The sequence below is a fragment of the Syngnathus typhle genome, linkage group LG22, assembly GCF_033458585.1.
Source record: "Syngnathus typhle isolate RoL2023-S1 ecotype Sweden linkage group LG22, RoL_Styp_1.0, whole genome shotgun sequence".
NCBI classification, from domain to species: Eukaryota; Metazoa; Chordata; class Actinopteri; order Syngnathiformes; family Syngnathidae; genus Syngnathus; species Syngnathus typhle.
The window spans coordinates 4,930,850-4,956,616 of NC_083759.1; the positions used below are offsets into that span (position 1 = coordinate 4,930,850).

Genomic DNA, 25,767 nt, shown 5'->3' on the forward strand with positions numbered 1-25,767 from the left:
TCATGAATCCAAGTGTTGTTGTCAACAGAGACATTTTATTAAATTTTGTTCCACACAAACAGCTGATCAACAATGTATGGTAACAACAGACGTGCACATCGCATTATCACCAGTAGATTAAGGTCACCATTAATAAAACCCACAAATAATCCCAAAACACCCCCTCAAACTTTGGTGAGCACAAACTGGAATGAGGCCTGATCATGTGTTACATGTTGAAAATTGAAGCCAGTTTGCGCTTAGGTCTGACTTAAGACAGTAGTTCCACCAATCAATGAATCTAACTGCATTCTTTTGATCACCAAAATGATGTATCCAATTCGTACAACGAGGAAATTCTGGGGTGAAATTATGAAACCATTCCCCTGTTTTATATATAAGTAATATGCTCCTTCACCGCAGTGCACGTCATCATAGAAAGGGAAGCTTTCTAGTCAAGAATTATGTCATGGATATGTTGGATGACAGGATAGTTGCCTTTACCAGCCTTTCCATTGAAGTCATCCAGGTTCAGAGCCTTGACAATGACACCTCCATACTCACTGTTCTTGATGAAGTTGGCCTGGATGGGTAGCAAATTAAAAAAAAAAAAAAGCTTTAACAGCAGAATGAGGGATTAAAAAAAAAAAAAGACTTTTATTTGACTACCTTAGCCTCAATGGTCTCAGCGCTGTCAAAGTAAGCTTCCTCCGGTGGATGAGAGAATTCCTAAAATATGCAAATATAATATATATATAATATTGAATTTTGGACATCATGTTTTATCATAGGTTTGAATGGTCCAGTGTCACGTGATTTTACCTGAAATTTGGGAATGATGGCTTGCTGAGCTCCATAACCATACGAAGAGATTCCCATGAGAAACTTTTCTTTTGCAACACCTTTGTCGGCAAAGAACTGCATCGCCTTTTTCTAAAATAAAAGGAAAACACACAAGGCCAGGAGAACAGAATTCAGAATTCTCAGGTAAGGGTTGTCCAAAAAACATCCCGCTGCCCATATTTTTTTAGCAGCTAGTGATTTATACTAAAAAGGCTGAATGAAAGACAAACAGCTTTTCAATGTAATTGTATTTATACATTATTTTAAAATTTGACACAGGCCACAATGTTATGTAAAAAAAAATTGAATTATGGATAAAGTTTGATAGTCGTGCTTAATTACCACATTAGGGAATTGTGCTTGACCATTACTGGACGATTGTCGGTCAAGGTCGAAGGACATCACATAGAAGAAGTCCACGTATCTGTGGGTAAAACACACTTGAGTTATTGCCCGTCCTGGAATAAATGCAGCATTGTAAAAAAAAAAAAAGATATTTGTGATTACTTGGAAAGCTCTGAGAAGTCATAACTCTTGATGATGTCAGATTGTGCAGCGGACACACTTAGACTGAGCTGTCGCTGGCCCAGCTCGCGTTTCAGTTCCTGCTCAGCAGAACACCGTCGTTAAATCTTTGCTCCCATTTTTAGAACAACGATATCAAGATCAAAAACCTTTATGAAGGCAATGAAGAGTTGCTTGATGTTCAGTTCACTGCTGCTCTTCTCAGCTACCCACTTGATGTTTAGGCCATCAAAATTCCCAATGACCAAATGCTCGATTACAGATGGGATGAAAATCTTCAGGTTTTCTGGTGTGAATCTGCGAAAGAAAGAGAAAGCTTTCTTGAAGCACAGCACGTGTTATGTGCTTCCAATCAAGTCTTCTTTTAAGGACTGTGGTTCCTTGATATTCCGGTTAGTTCCGTGACTTATTCAAAACGCTTGTCTCGCAAATCATCTATAACCCCATTGAAGTCAATGCAAATGCCATTAATCCCTTTCAAAAATGTCTTTTTTTAAGTAAACAAAAATAGCATTGTATATGAGTGTACTTTCTAAAAACATACAGTATGACATCATTTGAGGCATCGGTGTCAAACTCAAGGCCCGGGGGCCAGATACGGACCGCCACATCATTTTATGTGGCCTGCGAAGACAAATATTGCATTACTAAAATTATAAATTGTCTTATATTTTTTCAAAAAATGGAGATATTACTTGCAATTTTTATTACCATTCATCTTTTTAGGAAATTTGAACAGTTTCTGATTTCAAAACTATTTATTCATCAGTTTGTTTTGTAGCCTATACTGTACAGAGAAGACGTTGGCAATCATAATGGCGCTCCGAAGGAAACTATGGCGACGATTTGGCCTGTGACAAAAATGAGTTTGACACCCCTGATTCAAGGAAATTTAACAATGTTTTGTTATCGTTATTATTTATTACTACAATTCAATTTGTTTAGTGACTTCTGATCTGCCCGGACAGCAAGCAAGTCTAGAATACAAGAAAGCCTCAATCTGTTTTGTGACTTACATCTGGCTTCCAGCGGTAGACAGATCGACTTCCAAAAAGGTTTGAAGCTCTGGATGGCTGTTGGAACAAAAATGTTTCTTGTTATTATTCAACATATTCAATAATAAAGCAAAAGGTGGTCAGATTCAGACCTTTTCTTTATTTCGGCGAAGGCTTGAAACTTTCTCTCGTCACAAGAGGTCAGGGAAACCGGCGTAGGCTTAAGGGAGCTGTAGATGATTTGGTTGCACAGCTGAGTATCGATGTCACGCAAAATATCAAATGGGTTTGCGCCAATTTCATCCGAGTTGCTCTGATACACGCAGGCCAGTTTTTTGGATGCCACACCTAAAATATGAAAATAATCAGCTGGAAATTAGTTTGTACGATCGTATAAGATTTTCTGCTATCTACAAATCATCACAAGACATGAACTTACATGTGTCAGCAAAGATGGCACACAGGCCTTGTAAAAAAAAAAAAGACTTATATTAAAACTTTCATTTAAAACAAGCTTGTCGAAACTTTTCAAAATATTACTTTCATCGGTGCACCTTACCAGCAAGAAGAATGAACTTCTGCATCTTGTTGCTACAAAATCATAGAAAACAAAGAGGTCATTCCAAGTTGCATGACATTTTGATCAGTCAATCAGAAACATCCTTACTTTAAATGGAATGGTGGATGGAGAGTTACCAAAGTATCTGAATGACTGAAAAACATACAAAGAAAAACAATCAATAGAACAATTGCGTTTCTGAATTGTAAAATTACTGCAGATAAAAAAATGGTTGTCCTCCCCATCATTTCAGTTGCCAATATTCGATGGACACTGATTGAGTGCCGACACCCTCATCCATCCAATTGAATTGCCTAATAAATCAACAGATCAAGGATGCGTCCCTTTACTTACCAGCTGGAAGAAAGCTGCAAGTGTTTCTCGGTGGAGAACTGATGCTTGAGTTGGAGATGTTGCCGTATTTATCTGGTACTGTTGGAGGGTTGGGCCATGGATTGCTTCACACTGTTGAAGGAAGCATTGTAATTGGTTCATGACTGCAAATGGATCAATGGACAATCAAAATTACTTTAACCTTTACTGACTCAGCAAAAAGCAACGAAAAGAAAGGAACATTGTGTTTCACTTGAAACCAGGAAGGATGTAATTAAAGGTCAGACTCATGTTCTCATGAGAGCCCAAAAAAAAACGTTCTTCCAATCGGAGGCGCTGCAATCTCCACACCATACAGAGAGACAGCTTGTCAGAATGCTCTCTACGGTGCTTCTGTAGAACGTCCTCATGATGGGTGGGGGCAGGTGGGCTCTCCTCATCCTCCGCAGGAAGTACAAGCAGTTCTGTGCCCTATTGACCAGTGCCGTGGTGTTCACAGTCCAGGTGAGGTCATCTGCGATGTGGACCCCCGCGCCTTGCACGTCTAATAAACTTTTTGAGCCTCAAATGTACACATCCCAGAAATACTACGTTAGCATGTTTGCATTTTAAAAGATGTTTCGATGGTCAATGCAGGGACAGGAATTGATTCCTTTGAGTTACACATAAAATGGATCCCTGAAATTTACAATTTGCCACCAATGGACTCATCTATTAGCTAATTTTTGTCCCCCAAAGTATAAATCATTATAATTATTATATTTTTTAACTTTTAAGCCTTGAGTGGTACCCAAATGAGAATTAAATACAAAGCATTTATTTTTTTATTGCATTTACCTTACAAGTAGTAGTCAAGGAAAGTGCTTTTAATGTTTCTATATTTAAAGGAGAAGTCAATCTCCAAATTTTCATTGTGATGATATTTCCTGTCCAGCCCAACTGGGAATCGAATGCACAAGTTAGCGACTCTCTTTTTAACGTGAAATTACTTGTAACTGAAGAGCATGTGATTACATTCACTTTTGCATTCACAGCAGAGCGATCGAGTCCCAAAATGCCCGGCAAGCATCTTGCAAGCTCATATTTGACTGAACATTTGTCCACCTTCGCCAAAAACGCACAGACATCAAAAGCAGCCATGAAAAAGGTTAAAACTGAATACACTCATTCTGAATGCCCTCCGCACACACCCATTTGGTCTTCCTGTTAGGGCCAAAATGTCAAGACATAATACACCCTATCATGTGTTAATTGCAATTAATTCATTTCCTGGAGCTAACAACTCGTGGGAAATGGCAAATGTTTTACAATGGTCAATTCTTTGTTTTCTCCGCTTAGAAATCAACAAATGGGTCTATCAGACCCTGGATTTTCAGAGTTTCTTACTATTGCAATGCCAAAGTTTGCATTGTATATTAGATAATACCTCATCCCCTTTCACCTCAAATGCACAGGCGTCATTAACTGCCAACTCATTTGAGCGTTGTCTCAGCTATTTCTTAGATTAATGCGCTACTTGAATATACCCAACACACACCCAGTTAGTCTTTTTCTGTTATCTTCACTTCACCTCGATCACATCTATTGCAACATGTGAATTATTGCCTGTCCTGACCCTTACGATAGATGAAAAATGGCAACCACATGTTGAATTTTATTATAGCGAGATATTTTAAGGCTTTCTCACGCTCCCTACATTTTTACGAACCTTTCCCAAACTCTTAGAAATTGGGGAGGACGATATTGAAATACATGCGCTATGCAATGTGCTTATTGCAAAATTTATTATGTATGACAAAATATGAATTGGAGGTGCCACTTGGGGCCTCCATCCTCACGTTGTACACCGTAGTTTTGCCAAGTTTGAAGATGGGTTGTTTTAAAAAGCTGGTGAGTGGTATGGGTTGGTCACACACCGACCACCCGTGGAGCGAACACATTTGGATCTTACAAGAGCTGGTACAAAATGTTTATGATCGCGTAGGTGTGCACTTGTTTAACTTGGGCCTATTTTGCATCATGGACTATTTTTTTTGAGCGTCAAATCATGCCAAGCTACTCATAAAGCATCGATTGTGAATGACAGACAATGCTGATTGTGTAAATGACACAATTATTAGAAGAACTTGCAACATTGTCTTTATGGAAAAGGTGAAGGGCAACATGGTGAGAGAAGGTTTGCATTAAAATGAAGTTGTTTGCATGCTTCTTCTCTTCACATCTCTGTATTTGATTTCTGCTAGAGGCGTAACATTAAAACATAGATCCTGAAATTTTAGAGTAAAAAATTATCATGCAGCAAAAGTGCAGCAAAAAAACCTTTCCTCATTCTTGGCATCCATTGTCTTCCACCGAATGAACCCAACATAATAGTAAGCAAGAATGTCGTAATTATGCAGCCACACAAGCACCCTTAATAATATTTAGTCGTCTGTCTGCACAAATTTTGAAAAGGGTAAACCGCAATTAATACCTTTATTTGTATAGCTCTGAATCACAAGCAGTCTCAAAGGGCTTCACATAGACAAACAATTGACAATTATTCTCAAAGCATCCCCTGATCTTAAGCTCCCAAAAGGGCAAGGAAAAACTCAAAAAAACCCTACCAGGGGAAAAATGAGAAAGCTTGAGAAGGGACCACAGATGGAAGGATCCCCCTTTCAGGATCACCAGGCAGCAATGGATGCAGAGACGGCACATAAAATACGTAATATGAAAATCAATGAAAAAGTGAAAGGATGGGGAGAGGGAGCGAAAACAAACTCCAGCCAAATCGGCCACTACAGGTTAATTAAAGGCCATATCATAGTCTTTAAACGTGTCTTAAATGTTTCTACTGAGGTAGCGGTTCTAATATCCATTGGTCGGACATTCCAAAGCTCTGGAGCCCGAACAGAAAATGCTCCAGACCCTGCAGACATTTTCTTGGCCCTCGGTGTCACTAAAAAACTAGCGTTTTGCGAACAAAGGTTACGAGACGGAACATAAGGAACAACTAGGTCGACGAGATATGAAGGCGCTAAGCCATGCAGTGATTTATAGGTTAATAGAAGAATCTTGAAGTCATATAATTGGGTGTCATCTGCGTAACATTAAAAACTAATATTATATTTACGTATTATGTCCCCAAGCGGAATCATATAAATATTAAATAGAATTGGTCCGTGTACCGATCCCTGTGGGACACCACACGTAACATTATAGAGCTGCGAGGACGTATTGCCATGGACCACTCGATGCGTCCTGTCTGATAGATGTCTAGTACTGACCCTGAAATACCAACACAACTTTTAAGACGCTCAAATAAAATATCGAAGTCTACAGTGTCGAAGGCAGCACTAAGATCGAGTAGTAACAATTCCGATGAAGTGTTTGAATCCATAGCTATGAGATCATTAGTCACTTTAGCAAGTGCTGTCTCAGTGGAATGATTAGCTCTATAACCAAACTGAAAGGATTCATATCGATTATTGGCGACCATGTAATCAATAAGCTTCTGCGCTACTACTTTTTCAAGAAGTTTTACTATGAATGGGAGGTTTGAAACTGGCCTATAACTCACAAGTGAAAGCAAAAAAAACCAAAAAAAAGCTGTGTGAAAACAACATAATTGTAACCAAGAATGTCTTAATTATGCAGCCACACAAGCACCCTTTATACATATAATAGTTTGTCAGCACTAATTTGAAAAGGGCAAACCACAATTATACCCGACACACCGTGACACAGCGCTTTCAGTCCCGGTTTGAACTAACCAGTGAAAGCAAAAAAATAACTAAACTAAATCTGTGAGCAGTTAAAAGGCCAAGTTGGGGTACTTGCATGTTTGTGGTACTCACACACAGGACAATCGGATGAGTTTGTTCAAATATGATTTTGACACAAACACAAAATCACTGTGATTTAATATTGATTGTAGTACAGTTTACATAAATGACAACAGATACTTTACAATGATTTTCAATTCTGATAATGAGCTCACCATACTGATGAACAAGCAGTTTGATGAAAATACTAAACAAGCATCAGTCGATTCCGAAGAGAATAATTGTTTTTCGCAACGCATTTATGTTTTGTATATTTTATCAGCAATTTATTTTTTCACTGTTACTGTTATTTATCGTAGTTGGACCAACTATGGATACAAAGGTTGAGCAGCATACAACACAAGTTCAAATTATTAGTGTGTACACAATTTGGCTGGTTGCGCTTCAGCTCACGAAGCTTGCAGTAGCCTATTTTTTGTTTTCTTAATTGTTCATTTTTAATTGTATTCACAGCCTATTTTTGTTTTCTTAATTGTTTTTTTTTTATTTTATTCACAAATCTTGCAGTCCAAGTAATGTTAACTATTAACAGCACATTCTCAGCAATTAGAGTAAACATGAGTATGCAGTTTTTATAAGGCAATCGTGATGTATCAAGAATATTTAAAAAAAAAAAAAAAAAATGTGGACACCATTTTTTGAGTCTAACTGAATTGAATACTGTTGGTTAGAGGTTATCTATTAAAATATACATACAATGAATAAATAAGGAACTATGATTACGAGGGATGGAATCCCAATCTAGATTTGTTATATGTTTTAAATTTAATAAGCAAACTGACAGATCCATGCTATGTCAATATAGATATGATTAACATTGGAAACTGCTACACCTAAAATGAAGTAGCTCACCATATTTATTTGTTTGCCCAGTATGGATTTAAATGAATGAATTAATATAAAGCTAATAACATATATAGCGTATTTCCTGGACTATACGGCGCACCTAAAAACCTAACATTTTCTCAAAAGCTGACAGTGCGCCTTATAATCCAAGCATTGAGTCATGAAATCAATCACAAGTGGCCCGCTGAAGACTATGAATCCTGAATCAAAAAGACTATGGATCATTATTTTTTTATTTTAAAGTAATTTGTTGCGTCTGAAGCTGAAATGAAAAAGATAAAATGGAGAATGATTTGATTTGGATTAAAAATCTGACATGATGCATTTATGGTGCGCTTTATATTCCGGTGCACCTTATATAAGGACAAAGTTTTAAAATGGGCCATTCATTGAAGGTGCGCCTTATAGTCCGGAAAACACGGTAACTAAAACGGATTTCTTGAAGTGAATTTGCAGATTTACACAAAAAAAAATTCTCTATTGATATTTCCGTAGTAGTATAATATACTTTGGGCCAGACCTCAAACCCTGTGGACCAAAAATCAAATGTCACAAATACTTGGGCTTTACTATGAGCTCAAAATAAAAAGTCCATAACCAGATATGACAATAATGATTGTGATGTTATATTCAAATACACAAACACATTCCAGCATACATGTAAAAGAAGAGAGGATAAATTGTGTGGATACCAAATGCTGCTGCAGCATGAGAGAAATGACAAATATATTTAGGAAATGATGCAGCCAGTGTCTTTCTGGGGCTTTAAATCGGGTTCCTTCATTGGTTTTACTTCCTCCTCTTTAGGTTTGGCCTGAAGAAAAACACAATAAAGATAATAATACATTTTATTTATAAGGTGCCTTTCAAGGTGATTAGAAACAATTATAACCAAATATTTTCCTGTGTCATCCTGTCGACAGAATATTTTTCTAAAAGTCTTGAGGACCATCAAAATGTTTCTTGTCAAATGTAAGACGAGCCTAGTATTTTTTATTTTTTTTGTCAGAAGTGGTTTTCACCTTGGAACTCTCCTATGATGTCATTTCCTGTTTTTCCTTATTGTTGAGTCATGAGCACAGACTGTATGTGATTCTTAATATAGGGTTGATGATTTAAAATGTTTTAGTGTATCATACAATCCTAAATTTAGTAAAACTATAAAAAAAAATAAAAATAAAAACAAAAAACAAGAGAAGGAGGAAAATATTTTTTTCATTGGACATATAATAATAGATAACTGTGGTGGCAAGTTCTACTACCTTGTCATTTTTGGCTCCCTTGGTCAGGTCAAAAGTGGCATAAACTTCCGGAGTACACTGCTCATTGGGAGATGGCAGCTCAAAGGGGACTGGCTCCACCAACCCATAGTTGGCCTTCAACTCTAGCTGGGGAGGTTCAGTTGGGACCTTGTGGAAGTATCTGGGGAAAAAAAAATTATATCTCAGTAAATTGTGCTAACGGTGACATCATTTTACAATGACAAAAACATCAACAACAGCAAATTAAAACCATATTACTCGACTCACATGAAGCCATTTTCTCTCTGACACTTTTCCAGTGTGTTCTTAACGAAGCCACCCAATTTGCGAAAGAAAAGCTGCTCAGATGGTTTTGCTGTGGATCCTGGACCTTTGGTGTGACGATACTCTTTACACAATTCCTCAGCACGGTTATAAGCTGCAGAAAAATACATCATTTTAATGCAATGAAGAAGGCAGCCAGTCAAGTGAGTATGAGGGCCTGTACATAAAAGAATTGCTTCTTGAACCAGTATTTAATTAGTCCTCTGGATGGCGCTCAACATTCAACATTGAAAGTAGCCTTGCTATTTCTTAAAACTCCTAAAATCAACAGTGCCATCTAGAGGAGTAAAGAATTATAACAAATGGTTATTTTTTTCCCCCGTCACTAATGGTTCAAACTAATAAAACAAAGTAAAAAAAACTAATTTATTCAGCTTTAAACATTCCAATTGTTTTAAAACGATTACATTTCCTGCTATATTAGTTTCTTAATAGTCTCCACAGATGTCCAATTTCTTTTTGGCGCCATGAAACAGTTGAGCAGCCACTTTTCAATTTTCCACCTACATATTTATCTTTTTATAGACTAAACCCAAGACACTGTAAAACTAGTCTAACCTGCCTGACTACTACAATTACAAAACTCCATTATTTGCGCAAGACAATGCTGCTAAGATACATATCATCAAAACAAAGACATCTACCCTTCTCTGCTTCTTGGAGAGATCGTATGGCCTCACCACACTTATCCTTCGCCAGCAGTGTCTGTCCATGATAGCAGTACGCCTGTCAAGACATTGTTGAGCCGATGACATCACACAGTACTTTCCACCCGTACAAAAGTAAACAACCTTACATAAGCCATGTAGAAGTAAAACTTCAACTGGAGATACTTCCTCCACTTGGTGCTACACTCAGGCTCTAAAGTATTTAGAGTGTGATCTGGACACAAAATAAGCACGTTTTAATAATATCTAACAGTTGCTTCAGTACTGCTTTGATTACGGTTTTAATTTACCTCAGAATAGATCTACTGTAATAAACAACTTTGCAAATGGAAACTAGAAAATAACTCTGGACTCGAAATAATCACCAGCTTTCTGATAAAAGTTTGCCGTCTCAGATGCCAACGCTGCGACAATTGAAGCGTTGTGCTTCAGTTCAATGGCTCTGGCGATTGTCACTGTGAATAAAGAAGAATGTTTGCGTACTCAAACATACTTGGCAGACTTGTGCATATTAGACAACACATGACATTGAAGGTAAACGCACACAATTTTCCAGCTAGAAAGGAACGTACCTTCTTGAGCTTCTGCCTGAGACTGGATGATGTATGTATCAATCACTCTCGGATCCAGGTCCCTACCTTTTTCTGCAGGGGTGATGAGACGAGGGATGTGCACCTCCTGCCGGATATTAAAAGCCATCTTCTCAATCATTAAATCACATAAAAAAACATAAACAGCTCTCTAGTGATGGGACACTGGTTTCCTAGGAAAGACCAAATCTAAACTGTATGAGGGAAAAAATCTAAACTATAGCATGAGGTCATTGGAAGATAGTCCCTATGTGTTATCTACCCTAAGATTTTTGAAGATTCCAGCAGCAACTTTCAGGCTGCGGTGAACATCTTTTGCTTCATCCTCTGAGACACTGTCGAAAAAAGAAAACATCTCGTGAAGAAAAAAAAAAACAACTTTTGCAACATTTAAAGACAATGGCGTTACACATACTTTTCTTTTCCAGCAAGCCTTGAGGCGAACTTGGTGTACCAAAGCGCTACATTGAAGGCCATGGAGACCAGCTCAAAGATTGCATCTTGTTGGGCACTAAGATGACACAGCATGGAATGAAGGGAACGTCAAAACACGTCATCGGTGTTAAAGGGAAAACAATTGAACCGTACCTTGGTGTGTTCCCTTGTAAAGTATCAGTCCATTTGAAGTTCTGAATGTATCTCATCTTGTTGTCCTGCGTAGTTCCATCCAAGGATACAATGAAGCCTGTTGTATTAGACAACACGTGTGGGTGATATGACCAACCATGTTTATATTTCCTCAAGAGTGGAAACAACGACAGCACCAGACATAGCGACAAGTGCATCATTATATTTTAGAATATATTTGTGTGATTGTAACAACTGACATTGTAGGAGGGAGAAATATGCATCTGAGGCACTTTTCATGAGCTCTGCATTGCAGGTGACATCTGTGAACATTTCCAGCAGCCTTGCCCTGGTTGTCCTTAAGTCACTGAATTTGTGAACACAAATACAATCATTAGATAGTGTTGCTGTAGTATATAAAAGCATATGACAAATGGAAAGAACATTTAAGACATTCATCAGGACAAAACAGACCAGTTTGACATCAAACTAACAGCTAATGTTTGCTCATGATAAGAAAAAAAAAAAAAGATCGAAGTCCAAATCTGATTACACTATGATTAATATATCAACACATCAGACCTACTTGCAGATTTTATTTGCAGCGGGGCTCCCTGCAACACCATATAAATTGAAGGACACAGGCGCTGTAGCCTTAAGAGGATTTCGGTGAAACCAGTGTGCCATCTCCTGGGTGAAGGAACGCCTATAATGTCTTCAACAGGCAGCATGACATCAAGTTAATTTGGGAGTTACGTAGAATGAGGAATTGTGACAACATGGATGAGTTTCAACGTGCTACTTTCCAGTGAATGTAGCGCTAGCTAACAGCTAACCGATACTTGCTGTTACTATAAATCAACACAAAAACAACACAAATTCATTTGGTGTTCCACGTATTAACACTTCGGCTCAATTAGGTATTTTCACATTATGTCACATTGTGTCTTAAAAAGAGACGATTACGTTATGATTACATAATCTAGGAATGGCTACGTTAGTATTAACACTGGTTTAATCTAAATGATTATAGCAATATATCGACCGATTCGTTACAACATAAATATGTCATAAAACACGTAAAATGATGGGTAAAACACTTACCAATCTTGTGACGTTTGTTATGGGTGATGTGACGGAAACTCTGATTCTGTCAAATTACTTCCGGAAATAAACTGGGACTGAGCGTTAGCCAATGAAATCACAGTGTTTAGTCACATGGTAAGAAATCCAGGAAGTCCCTTCAACCTGCTTATCAGGTTGCAGTACTTGATTTTCTAACACACTTGACAGGCCTTTAATAGATTTAAAACAGTCAATATTTATGTGATTAATGTGTTTATTTGCATAATTAGTGCTGTAATTGATGTTTTTAATAATTTCAGATAAAATAAAGGCGAAGTTTCTTCCTAATATTTATGAAATAGCTCCCAGATAGTGTAAATTACAGGCTTTCATCAAAATGCCACAAGGATGAAAAGCAACACTATTTTTAACTTACTGAATTAGTCTGTTGTTTAGAGTGAGGGTGCTGTCTCACGCCATTGTTAAGTATATAATTAATTACCATGGCAAGGCTGTTTGCAGCCAGAATATAAAAGAAAAAAGTGTAAACTATGAGGCACACATGGATTGATTCTACCTTTGAACTATCAGATTTACAAAACACTGAATGCTTTTGTAAATAAAGAATAATCTAAAGCTTATGTTGAGGATACGCGTACCTTCGTAGTACTACCACTACGAAAACATCACTAAGCCATATCACACAGACATTTCATTATTTTCTCAATTAAAAAGTCATTTGTCAAATCAATCAGTACTTGTTCCCATAAAAAGCATGTACACACAAGGCACGCAGATTAATAATGAAAAATATATTTTTAAATTAGTTTCCCATTCTGAAAAATCATTAACCAGGTATGACAAGTAACAGGCAGAATTCAGACCAAAAAAAAAAGAAATCACATTATCAATATCCCATTACATCAACAGAGCACAAAATCTATGACCACATTAACATCACAGGCCGTGATATACAGCATTGCATGTTTGGAATATTCTTCATCAACAATGATTCTAAAAGTTTATAATCTAAAGATACACTATAAGTGCACCATCCCGCGTTACTGATTGCCTAACAAGCAAGATGTCACTGATCATTTCACATAAACATTTGGGTAAAAAATTACATTCAATCCCCCCCTTTTTGTAGAATTTAAGACTAATTCCAAGTGCTTGTCCTGACATTTAGGCTCAAAGGACCAATCAAAAGGCACTTCTGGTCAGCCGAACCACAAATTACTAATAGTACTATTAAACTTCAGTTTTACATTGCCAAAACACAATTCACATTAAGATATTCTCCACTTTTGTTTGTATCACAAATGTACATTTTGGGATTCCTCGGGACATATTGTTCCAAAACCAAACCCCAGGATATGAAACTCAACAAAAACCAATAAATGCAGCTCTCATTGTTGACATAGGTGACTATTGCTGGAGGGTGCAAACATAGAAGGTCCAATGAACAAACCTGATTCAAGACTTGTTATACATGATTTCACGTATGAAGTATTCAGTAACCTCCATTATGTGCGTCAATGTAGCATTTTCATACCTTTAATCTGCACTTTAGATTGTACCAGTGAAAGTGATCGACATAAAACGACTGAAATTCAATATTTGGGTCGCAGGTAACTGGCACAGCTTAGTTTGGACACGAGGCAGGGTTCGATCATTCATAGAAGAACTGCATCATACACAAACATTCTTAAAGTACACTCACATTATTAACAAAGTCTTCGGCAGCAATCAGTGTAAAAGTATGTACAACATGTTTGGACTTGATTTGCTTGTGATTTTTTATTTTTTTTTTAATCAAGGAGTGGGGGAACCTCCCAAATATTAAAACACACACTAAAGACTCCTCAGACTTTGTTTGAAAAAATGTGCAGAATGGACATTTGAAACATTTGTGACATTAAAGCACAGTTTAAAGGCGTTTGGCATAGTTATTGCATAGAATATGGTCCCGGACATCTCCCCACCCTCCATTCTTCACGTGGTCCTTGTGTAGAGCTGCTTCAGAAGCAGAAAGGACAAGAGAAGAAGGAAAAAGCCCATCTTTAGCTATATTAAGTGCCTCCTCAACCTTCTGTGAGGCCCATTCTGGCCTGCAGTTCTGCTTCTGATGGAGCCCGCAGTCTCCGGTATGAAGAACCCGAGAGCCCTGAGCCACAAGAACTTTTATAGGCTTTGAAATGCAGGTACCAGAAAGATGCTGCAGCGTCCAGTCCCAGTTGTAATCGTCATACGTGCAGAAGTCGTTGCTGCAGCCCATCATCTTGTAGTACGCCTCTCTGGAGATGGCCATGCCAATGTTGTGCTTTGTGGACATCCACCCAGTGGTCAGTACCTTGTTAGACAGTGTGAGGAAGCCTGCAAAGTCATTATGGTTTCCCAATGCCAGGATATCACAATCCTGACATTTGTTGTTCCTGAACTCAACCGTTGAATTATAGAAGTGAAAAATGTCTGGTAAAATGAAGTTGTCCTCCTCAAGAAATATTACAAATCCACTGTAGCCCTGCACTGCATTGACTCGCTCCCACACATAATGTAACTTCCACCACCAGTGATGTTTGGTTTGAGTGATGGAAGCTTCTCTGTAGTGTCCGTAGGAGTCCGGGTGCTTTGCATTGATGCATCCTGTTTTGATGGCATTTTCTTTGGAAATGTCCCTTGGGCAATCCCGTGGATCCTGCCCAGGAAACTCGCTGGGATACAGCTGAGTGCTAAAAGGGAAATAAATTTGCAATACTTTGCAAAAAGTGATCCCTTGCACAATGGCGTTGATTTCCGCTGAAAAATAGTCATGGCTGAAGATGAGGAGGAAGCTGTGGACCTCTGCAGCTTTCTCAAAAGACTTGATGAGAAGTTTAAGGTATTCCGGTCTGTTGTGGACCTGCACAACCAGTACCAGCTGAGGCTCCCCTGGAAACCGCTCAGCATTTAAAATATGTTGCTTGTAATTTGCCCTGAAGACGGATTGGATCAGTTCTGATAGCGACCCAGAAAAGTCAAACTTTACTCTGTCGTTCGAGCGTGTGCCCTGATTAGCTTGATTCTTTAAATCATTTAAATCGTTCCCTGAATCTGACAGCACACGTGTGGAAACCAAAAGAGTCCAAACGACAAAGGAAACACCCAAAAGTACCAGCAGGTTCTTTTTAGCCAGCCGAATTCTCATTTTGGAAAGGTCAGATAAGCAACCTTTGGTCAACGGCAGCTCACATTATCTGGAAAGTACTTCTTCAGCGTCACGTGTGTTGATTCAAAGTAACTTCTCTCCCCTGTCCCAGCTGCCACACACGTTGCTGCTATCTTTTATAACCTATGATGAGAAAATATGTGATTTAAGTATTAACATTAGCATTGTGTTAATCGTTAGCTTGTTTTAAACTCACCCGTAATGCAGTGGAACTTGACAGTGAGGACTGATCGTAACAGGAAGAGAAAAGTCTGACGGGGGTGTTTCATCTCCACTTCACAACTCTTTGACTGCTGACGTGTACAATGTGGCCGAGTGTCCAATAGTTGACACCCGGAGATTAAGTCCCGCCCCTGTCTTGCAGGCTGTGGAAAGACCCCTTAAGCGTTAGCCAATGAAATCACAGTGTTTAGTCACATGGTAAGAAATCCAGGAAGTCCCTTCAACCTGCTTATCAGGTTGCAGTACTTGATTTTCTAACACACTTGACAGGCCTTTAATAGATTTAAAACAGTCAATATTTATGTGATTAATGTGTTTATTTGCATAATTAGTGCTGTAATTGATGTTTTTAATAATTTCAGATAAAATAAAGGCGAAGTTTCTTCCTAATATTTATGAAATAGCTCCCAGATAGTGTAAATTACAGGCTTTCATCAAAATGCCACAAGGATGAAAAGCAACACTATTTTTAACTTACTGAATTAGTCTGTTGTTTAGAGTGAGGGTGCTGTCTCACGCCATTGTTAAGTATATAATTAATTACCATGGCAAGGCTGTTTGCAGCCAGAATATAAAAGAAAAAAGTGTAAACTATGAGGCACACATGGATTGATTCTACCTTTGAACTATCAGATTTACAAAACACTGAATGCTTTTGTAAATAAAGAATAATCTAAAGCTTATGTTGAGGATACGCGTACCTTCGTAGTACTACCACTACGAAAACATCACTAAGCCATATCACACAGACATTTCATTATTTTCTCAATTAAAAAGTCATTTGTCAAATCAATCAGTACTTGTTCCCATAAAAAGCATGTACACACAAGGCACGCAGATTAATAATGAAAAATATATTTTTAAATTAGTTTCCCATTCTGAAAAATCATTAACCAGGTATGACAAGTAACAGGCAGAATTCAGACCAAAAAAAAAAGAAATCACATTATCAATATCCCATTACATCAACAGAGCACAAAATCTATGACCACATTAACATCACAGGCCGTGATATACAGCATTGCATGTTTGGAATATTCTTCATCAACAATGATTCTAAAAGTTTATAATCTAAAGATACACTATAAGTGCACCATCCCGCGTTACTGATTGCCTAACAAGCAAGATGTCACTGATCATTTCACATAAACATTTGGGTAAAAAATTACATTCAATCCCCCCCTTTTTGTAGAATTTAAGACTAATTCCAAGTGCTTGTCCTGACATTTAGGCTCAAAGGACCAATCAAAAGGCACTTCTGGTCAGCCGAACCACAAATTACTAATAGTACTATTAAACTTCAGTTTTACATTGCCAAAACACAATTCACATTAAGATATTCTCCACTTTTGTTTGTATCACAAATGTACATTTTGGGATTCCTCGGGACATATTGTTCCAAAACCAAACCCCAGGATATGAAACTCAACAAAAACCAATAAATGCAGCTCTCATTGTTGACATAGGTGACTATTGCTGGAGGGTGCAAACATAGAAGGTCCAATGAACAAACCTGATTCAAGACTTGTTATACATGATTTCACGTATGAAGTATTCAGTAACCTCCATTATGTGCGTCAATGTAGCATTTTCATACCTTTAATCTGCACTTTAGATTGTACCAGTGAAAGTGATCGACATAAAACGACTGAAATTCAATATTTGGGTCGCAGGTAACTGGCACAGCTTAGTTTGGACACGAGGCAGGGTTCGATCATTCATAGAAGAACTGCATCATACACAAACATTCTTAAAGTACACTCACATTATTAACAAAGTCTTCGGCAGCAATCAGTGTAAAAGTATGTACAACATGTTTGGACTTGATTTGCTTGTGATTTTTTATTTTTTTTTTAATCAAGGAGTGGGGGAACCTCCCAAATATTAAAACACACACTAAAGACTCCTCAGACTTTGTTTGAAAAAATGTGCAGAATGGACATTTGAAACATTTGTGACATTAAAGCACAGTTTAAAGGCGTTTGGCATAGTTATTGCATAGAATATGGTCCCGGACATCTCCCCACCCTCCATTCTTCACGTGGTCCTTGTGTAGAGCTGCTTCAGAAGCAGAAAGGACAAGAGAAGAAGGAAAAAGCCCATCTTTAGCTATATTAAGTGCCTCCTCAACCTTCTGTGAGGCCCATTCTGGCCTGCAGTTCTGCTTCTGATGGAGCCCGCAGTCTCCGGTATGAAGAACCCGAGAGCCCTGAGCCACAAGAACTTTTATAGGCTTTGAAATGCAGGTACCAGAAAGATGCTGCAGCGTCCAGTCCCAGTTGTAATCGTCATACGTGCAGAAGTCGTTGCTGCAGCCCATCATCTTGTAGTACGCCTCTCTGGAGATGGCCATGCCAATGTTGTGCTTTGTGGACATCCACCCAGTGGTCAGTACCTTGTTAGACAGTGTGAGGAAGCCTGCAAAGTCATTATGGTTTCCCAATGCCAGGATATCACAATCCTGACATTTGTTGTTCCTGAACTCAACCGTTGAATTATAGAAGTGAAAAATGTCTGGTAAAATGAAGTTGTCCTCCTCAAGAAATATTACAAATCCACTGTAGCCCTGCACTGCATTGACTCGCTCCCACACATAATGTAACTTCCACCACCAGTGATGTTTGGTTTGAGTGATGGAAGCTTCTCTGTAGTGTCCGTAGGAGTCCGGGTGCTTTGCATTGATGCATCCTGTTTTGATGGCATTTTCTTTGGAAATGTCCCTTGGGCAATCCCGTGGATCCTGCCCAGGAAACTCGCTGGGATACAGCTGAGTGCTAAAAGGGAAATAAATTTGCAATACTTTGCAAAAAGTGATCCCTTGCACAATGGCGTTGATTTCCGCTGAAAAATAGTCATGGCTGAAGATGAGGAGGAAGCTGTGGACCTCTGCAGCTTTCTCAAAAGACTTGATGAGAAGTTTAAGGTATTCCGGTCTGTTGTGGACCTGCACAACCAGTACCAGCTGAGGCTCCCCTGGAAACCGCTCAGCATTTAAAATATGTTGCTTGTAATTTGCCCTGAAGACGGATTGGATCAGTTCTGATAGCGACCCAGAAAAGTCAAACTTTACTCTGTCGTTCGAGCGTGTGCCCTGATTAGCTTGATTCTTTAAATCATTTAAATCGTTCCCTGAATCTGACAGCACACGTGTGGAAACCAAAAGAGTCCAAACGACAAAGGAAACACCCAAAAGTACCAGCAGGTTCTTTTTAGCCAGCCGAATTCTCATTTTGGAAAGGTCAGATAAGCAACCTTTGGTCAACGGCAGCTCACATTATCTGGAAAGTACTTCTTCAGCGTCACGTGTGTTGATTCAAAGTAACTTCTCTCCCCTGTCCCAGCTGCCACACACGTTGCTGCTATCTTTTATAACCTATGATGAGAAAATATGTGATTTAAGTATTAACATTAGCATTGTGTTAATCGTTAGCTTGTTTTAAACTCACCCGTAATGCAGTGGAACTTGACAGTGAGGACTGATCGTAACAGGAAGAGAAAAGTCTGACGGGGGTGTTTCATCTCCACTTCACAACTCTTTGACTGCTGACGTGTACAATGTGGCCGAGTGTCCAATAGTTGACACCCGGAGATTAAGTCCCGCCCCTGTCTTGCAGGCTGTGGAAAGACCCCTTAAGCGTCATAGGGAGTCAACGGCGGCTGGACGAATCATTCCTGCAGAGGTGTGTAATATGATAACCGGAATATCTGGCTCTGTTTGACATCCAACAGAGGGAGGGGCCAGGCCCATTGCTTGGCATAAAGTAAATAATTTGAGTTGGGGTTTATTGCCTAATTTTTACCAACTTTTTGAAAAATCTGATTGGAAATAAATTGAATGATTTTTGGTTTGAAAACTGTAGAGGCTACACTACAAGTTCATTAGGTTCAAAGTGTGCAGCATTTGCATTTTTTACTGCCACTGGACCTTTACACATTATACAAAACTGCATCATAATGAGCAAAGGATGAAAAACGGTCATTAATGCATGCCAAATATTTCCAGTTCATAAAACAGCCACAAGAGGGTGCCACGACTATTGATGACTGATATCGACAGTATACGCCGTACCTTGAAACCCCGATACGAAACCTAAAACAAACTCTATTATAAAAGCTTGAAAAAAAAATCAAGTTATGTTTTTTATGTGGTCACTGCTCATGCCCAAAGTCTCCATAGAAATCAAGTGAAGGGGCGTTTTTGTGGACAACAGCCTACGTGACTTAATTACCAAAGCACGACAACTTTTGTATTTCAAGTGGAATTAAATTCAAATTAAGTCACCTTCTCCACCGTCCAAACTTCTCACACGCAACTCAACTATAGTGATTTGTACATATCTGTTTCTATGGACAGCTTATGTGAAATGCAAAAGCAGTATAGAATTATTTTTTTCCATCACTTATTTATGATCATTTCTTGTGGTTAAGTAAAAAAAAAAAGTTATTTGATTTAATTTATTATTGTTATGGTTCAAGTAATATTGTTGGGCAAAAAGAAGTTGCAAAATTGATAATCTACTTTTTGATTGACATTCGAGCTTTGGTTATATTCGTAAAAAAGTATTTGTTGATACTTGGGTACTGTTTTTTATTAATCTTGAATCCAATGTTTGACCATATACAAACAATTTTGATTCTTGCTCCATTCACCTGCTTTGCATCTACTGTAAATACTTTCAAATTAAAGCTGAACAAAGAGAATTGTGTCTGTCCCAATATTCATGGACCTGACTGTAAACTAATGCATCACTTTTCATTCACGATCATTACCTCATCATGCAGAACAGCCCAATAATTTCAAGTAATAAAAATGATCATTCCCTAATTGACTATCTAGGCATAGATGGCATGGGTTAATAAAGGTTATTAAATCATTGATGTCAAATCAACATCCTCCTACAGTTGCTATAAAAACTATTTTGGGAATGTAAGCACGCAAGAACAAGACAGTAAACTCCCTAAAGTGTGTGTTTCCTTTTGTTGAAGAATGATTATACTTCTTAGTTTCCATAGAATTCAATCTGATTGCAGAACAGCAGGAAATATGTGAAAATTGATTTTTTTTGTAGCTTCATGTGACCTTGTTTCTTTCGCTAGAAAACTTGACTTGTCAGGTACAGTTTAATTCCACAGGGCCTGACATTGAAGACTGGTGTGGTTAAAATGCTAAAATTATATTATGGTTGCTGCTTTTTTCACATTATTATCACAGAAATGTTTTAGAATACAGAACAATATCATCATGTCATCTCCCAGACACATGGTGGCTAATCGTATGATACTGAAATGACATATTTCAATACATACATGTACATATGCATGGATATTCTTTGTTATGACGTGTTGCATGCCATATTAAATTTTCAGGATATTTTTGGGGTGAATTTACTGTCACTTTTCTACTCGTTTAAAACGGCAACTAAGGGGTCAAAAAGCAGAATTACATAACTGAGTCTTTTCACTTGAACCCTGCATGGACCTCAAACACATGACATGAGCAAAGTAATCACTAATAAAATTAACATTACTGAGGTGCATGAGGAGGACATCATGCTGTCAGCAAAAACATGAAGCGTGCTCGATTTTCTTCAGTGTTGTGTGTGTTCATGTCAATTAGAATCCATATTAGCGAGGAATCATTGGAAATATGAGAACATCTTCAATGTGGTATGGTGATAAAACAGATTTTTTTTTTGTCTGAGGCACAGCAAAGCAGTTCAGCCCTGCTCGGATAAGCAACAGATGGTGTAGTTTAACTATGAGCTAAGAGTTAACATCATCGTGTGGTGCTGCTTTGAATTAAGGATAAACGTCAACATTTCTCAATGTATTTATTTCGTAGGAAATTCCACTTACTTCCTGGAGACTACGTGTGCGTTTACTAAGCGTCATTCGGGGTTTTTTTTATGTTCCTGTGATTAAACTTGAGTCAAACATGCAACTTTCATCTCTTCTTGCTCTTCCTGTAGTCATGTTTTGTAAGTAAACAGTATCTCATGTCAGTAGTTCCAAGTTTTTCTGTCTCCGAAAGGGAACCCTTTGGACAATGCTGTAACATTTTTCAAAAACAATATTTGTTCTCATTTCTATGTTTTGCTGAGATATTTGCAAGTGTTGTGAATGCTTGAGCTTAAATCTGAGGGAACAATTTTGGGTGTGCAGCTCAGCCTTGCACAGCCACTTGTGCAGTATGTCAGGGTGTTGACATTCACGTGGCAAGTACTAAGTAGAAACAGATGAGCCATGAGCACATATCCGCATCTGACACCTCAGGTTGTCGTCCGAGCTGGGAAACTTGGTCCTGTAAACTCGTGCTTAGAGTTTACACTGTCAGGATGTCTAGTTAGATCAATTTGCAACTGGTATTGTCTTGAACCTCATACATCTTTTGTTCTTTTTAACTTCTAACAATAATGTTGCCTTGAAAGTAATAAGTTGACACACGGCTGTGCCAAACAATTAAAAAAAAAAGGTTAGACTGTGTGGCCAGCGAAAGAAAATTATGTGCATTACGTGTGTCATATCAAATCAAGGCTCCATTTTTTAAATTGTTTGTCTACAGCAGGGTTGTCAAACTAATTTTTTTCACGGGCCGCATTGTAGTCATACCTTCTTTCGGAGGGCCATTATGACTGTCAACCCAAATAAATGTATGAGCATCTCATATTATTAGTAAAAGCTACAAAACAAACTTGTTTTCAAATCAGGTGAGTAAAAACTGGTCAAATATTTAAAAAAAGATATTATTAAAAGTGAAGACAATTTGCAATTCTAGTAATGACACGAATTTGATGCACAATTTGTCTTCGCGGGCCACATAAAATGATGTGGGGGCCGTATTTGGCCCCCGGGCCTTGAGTTTGACACCTGTGGTCTACGGGGTATGATCGCAAAATTTTAGAACAGAAGTCCAAATCTGTTTTCATAGCAAAGAGGACGTTTATCGACAGCTGTAAAGCAGAGAATTGTTGAACTGTACCCGAGCTCTCTTCAGGCGCAGAGGAAAGGAATGTTTGGAACAAATGGAGTGTGATTGATGGCGGTGGAGAAGGGTCCAGGAAGAACCGCTGGTAGTCAGGGGTAGGGGGAAATTTGTTGCAGACCAACACTTGTGGAAATATGTACGCCCAAAAAAAAAAAAAAGTTGTTGTTGTTAGTTTTTAATCAGTTACCATAGAGTTTTTAATGTGACGCACAATGTCTTGAGGCATAACTGGTCTTCATTTGAGTCCTTCTTATGAAGCTTAGACTCCTATTCCATAATTGTCTTCTGGAAAGACAGAACAATGTACTGTCAGAATATAATGATGCTTTGGAACAAAACCTCAAATGCCTCATTTTTGGCTTCAACTTCAAGATAAACTGCTAAATGTTAATGTCAAATGTGAGAGAAAATATTGAGAAGGGAGTGAAAGCGAGAGGTCCTGAACTTGACTCATCATTTAAATATCCAAGCTGTATTACTCATCTGGAGGGATGAGTCAGTCGGCCTGGGTGTTACGTGCAAATTTGTACTTTTTTAATTAAAATTGTGGTATTTTTAGGTGGCCACGGTATTCTATTGCAATCAACTGAGCATTAATGCAAATTCAGTCAAACATAGACATACATTACACACCACCAAAAACATGACAGTTTTGGTAGTGCTAACCTTTCTGGAGGAACAAAAAATACTGCCAGACAATAAAATGACACTCACGGAGAGCCTTGTGACAATTATTTCATGCCTTAATGTATTTAATCTAAACCCTGCTAATAATTCTGTCATTGATAATTAGATAGAAATGAACATTTGTTTATATGCGTGTATGTCTGACCACATTCAATTGCAACCTTGTAAACACGCATGAAGCTGAAGACTTGGCTTGGATCAAAAGTTATGCAGGCTTCCACTTGGCTTGAATTATGCCGCACAGTCGCGGCCTGAAATGTCAACCATCTGTGGTTTGTTATTGTACAAGGCCGGATTCTTTTATGGTATTTTAAAATCTCCGATTTTGGACAGCATGGCATTTTATTTTCAGGGTATGATCTTGCTAAGCTTATCGTTGTTTGACTGGTAGATTAGTTGAAAACTGACAGAACGTAATAAGTTTTTTAAAACCCTTTTCAGGTTTATTTAACTCCTTTTTGCTCCATCTGTTCCTCCATTAACTGCACTATTATACAATTAGATTAATTGAAGACAAGAATTACATAACACATTCCTCAAGACATTACGCAAGTGTAAAAATAGCAATGACCTACAGAATATTGATGTTTGGTTTTTCTCATAGTTCTCGCATTGCAGGAGATTAACCCTTTGCTAACTATGATTTTTACTGGTATGCATTTAGCAATTACAGTGAAATACATCTTTTTATTTTATTTTATTTATTACATTGTGCTGCTTTATGAAATGTCAAGAATAAATTGTATTCAGGAAAAGTCCCTAATGAAATAAAATGAGAATGTTTTTTGAATTCCCAAAAAGAAAAGTTGCATAAAAATAATAATAATAATAATAATAATAATAAATATTATTATTATTATTATTATTGAAGGAGGTAAAAGGAAGTTTCGATGAACTTTATTTGCTTGGCTTTCAGCTGCAATGTTTAGTGTCTGCCAAAAAAAACAAAATATGGCTATAAAAATTGGACATTTAACCCGACATATATTTGTCACTAACTGTGACATTCTTTTCAATGGGAGTGACTTTTCTTCGTATTACCTCAGTGCCTGTGCACAAAATGATCCCCAGTAGGAACACGCATAATTTCAGACTTGGTTGCCAGATGTGTGGACAAAGGCATCTCAAATCATCAGCTAATAAAGAAATTAAATAAATAAATCAAATGGCGTGCTATTTAGAGCAGAATAATGTGGCATAGCAAGGAAATGGCAGTCCCCCCTAGACTACCCATTTGTTAACTCAAGGCAGTAGACAATTATTGTCACTTTTTGTTTAAAAGTTGGCACTGAAAATCTGATAAAACCTCAAGGCCTCCTTGAAGGGTGACAAGCTGCATAGCGGCGACGCCCTCCTTTTTCCTAATTTGTTAACTATACATACAACAAAGCCACTCAGAGCCATGAGACTTTTGTCATAAAACTGTTTGTCTTGGATTAATAAATTATCTAACATTGTTTACCATATCTACTATATATTCATAAAATCCACCATCCCTTGAGGTGCCTTGTTATGTAGCTCAACTTTCTGAGAAGATTTAAATTTGTATTTTTAGAGAGGAGGAGGGGAATGATGGGAAATCCATTTTTTTTCTTCTCAGCCAATAGGGAATTACAATGACAATATTTGTAAATTCTCATGTTCCTCAGCTGTAGTGTGAACATCGTCATGCAAATATTGTGCAGACAATCCATGAATAACAATGCAGGCATAATAAATATAAAATGACAAAAATCTAAATGGAATACTATTGTTTGTGTAATTTACTTGTCTGAGTGCCATTATGAAATATTTTTTTCAAATGCTTCATGCTGGTGAAAAACAACATTCGTGTAGGTCCTTGTTGACCTTTGTGTTCCTGTGTGAAGAACAAAAGTTGCATAGAGCCAGAGAGCGAGAGCATGAGTGCGTGTGTGAATCTCAGCATGTTTCCATGGTTGCAGGTTATGGAAAAAGCAAAACACGGAAACCTGAAACAATCAGACGACGGTGTTTGGGGACTGGTATTTACAACCTTCTCACAAAGGCCCAAAGGGTTGGTTGGTTCTGGGGTCAATGGAAGTTGTAATATTCCTGTCAGCACGCCAAGATATTTTCCTCGAGGGATAAACTTTGTTTACCACATGGAGGAAGAACTGTAAAGCATTGTTTCCATCCATGGATCCATCAACCATAGATCTAGAATTTGCAAGAGATGAACGAGAATGAATTTATGAAACAGCAAACAGCAAAATTTTATGTTTTCTGAAATAAATCTGGCAGCATCATTTAAAAAAAAAAAA

General features: G+C 37.9%; 4 protein-coding genes across 4 annotated transcripts; all 4 read right to left on the minus strand.

The window, feature by feature from the left end:
* Window positions 1–15: 15 nt before the first annotated feature.
* LOC133146520 (acidic mammalian chitinase-like) lies at window positions 16–3,344 on the minus strand. The gene is made up of 12 exons (XM_061270337.1): window positions 3,256–3,344; window positions 3,010–3,054; window positions 2,902–2,933; window positions 2,782–2,808; window positions 2,495–2,690; window positions 2,364–2,420; window positions 1,497–1,644; window positions 1,330–1,427; window positions 1,165–1,246; window positions 802–912; window positions 649–708; window positions 16–562 (listed from the first exon to the last, which is right to left on the minus strand). The coding sequence occupies exons 3-12, from the start codon at window positions 2,924–2,926 to the stop codon at window positions 431–433; spliced, it is 936 nt and encodes a 311-aa protein (XP_061126321.1). The 5' UTR covers window positions 2,927–2,933; window positions 3,010–3,054; window positions 3,256–3,344; the 3' UTR covers window positions 16–430.
* Window positions 3,345–7,122: 3,778 nt separating this feature from the next.
* brox (BRO1 domain and CAAX motif containing) lies at window positions 7,123–12,549 on the minus strand. Its single transcript, XM_061270322.1, has 13 exons — window positions 12,423–12,549; window positions 11,905–12,033; window positions 11,579–11,685; window positions 11,340–11,436; window positions 11,167–11,262; window positions 11,014–11,086; window positions 10,734–10,839; window positions 10,527–10,616; window positions 10,290–10,375; window positions 10,138–10,219; window positions 9,437–9,587; window positions 9,170–9,329; window positions 7,123–8,721 (listed from the first exon to the last, which is right to left on the minus strand). The coding sequence occupies exons 2-13, from the start codon at window positions 12,003–12,005 to the stop codon at window positions 8,638–8,640; spliced, it is 1,233 nt and encodes a 410-aa protein (XP_061126306.1). The 5' UTR covers window positions 12,006–12,033; window positions 12,423–12,549; the 3' UTR covers window positions 7,123–8,637.
* Window positions 12,550–13,180: 631 nt separating this feature from the next.
* LOC133146507 (alpha-1,6-mannosyl-glycoprotein 2-beta-N-acetylglucosaminyltransferase-like) lies at window positions 13,181–15,941 on the minus strand. Its single transcript, XM_061270320.1, has 2 exons — window positions 15,788–15,941; window positions 13,181–15,714 (listed from the first exon to the last, which is right to left on the minus strand). The coding sequence occupies exon 2, from the start codon at window positions 15,568–15,570 to the stop codon at window positions 14,314–14,316; it is 1,257 nt and encodes a 418-aa protein (XP_061126304.1). The 5' UTR covers window positions 15,571–15,714; window positions 15,788–15,941; the 3' UTR covers window positions 13,181–14,313.
* A 711-nt stretch (window positions 15,942–16,652) lies between these two features.
* LOC133146508 (alpha-1,6-mannosyl-glycoprotein 2-beta-N-acetylglucosaminyltransferase-like) lies at window positions 16,653–19,485 on the minus strand. Its single transcript, XM_061270321.1, has 2 exons — window positions 19,260–19,485; window positions 16,653–19,186 (listed from the first exon to the last, which is right to left on the minus strand). Exon 2 carries the CDS (start codon window positions 19,040–19,042, stop codon window positions 17,786–17,788), a length of 1,257 nt encoding a protein of 418 aa, XP_061126305.1. The 5' UTR covers window positions 19,043–19,186; window positions 19,260–19,485; the 3' UTR covers window positions 16,653–17,785.
* Window positions 19,486–25,767: the final 6,282 nt, after the last annotated feature.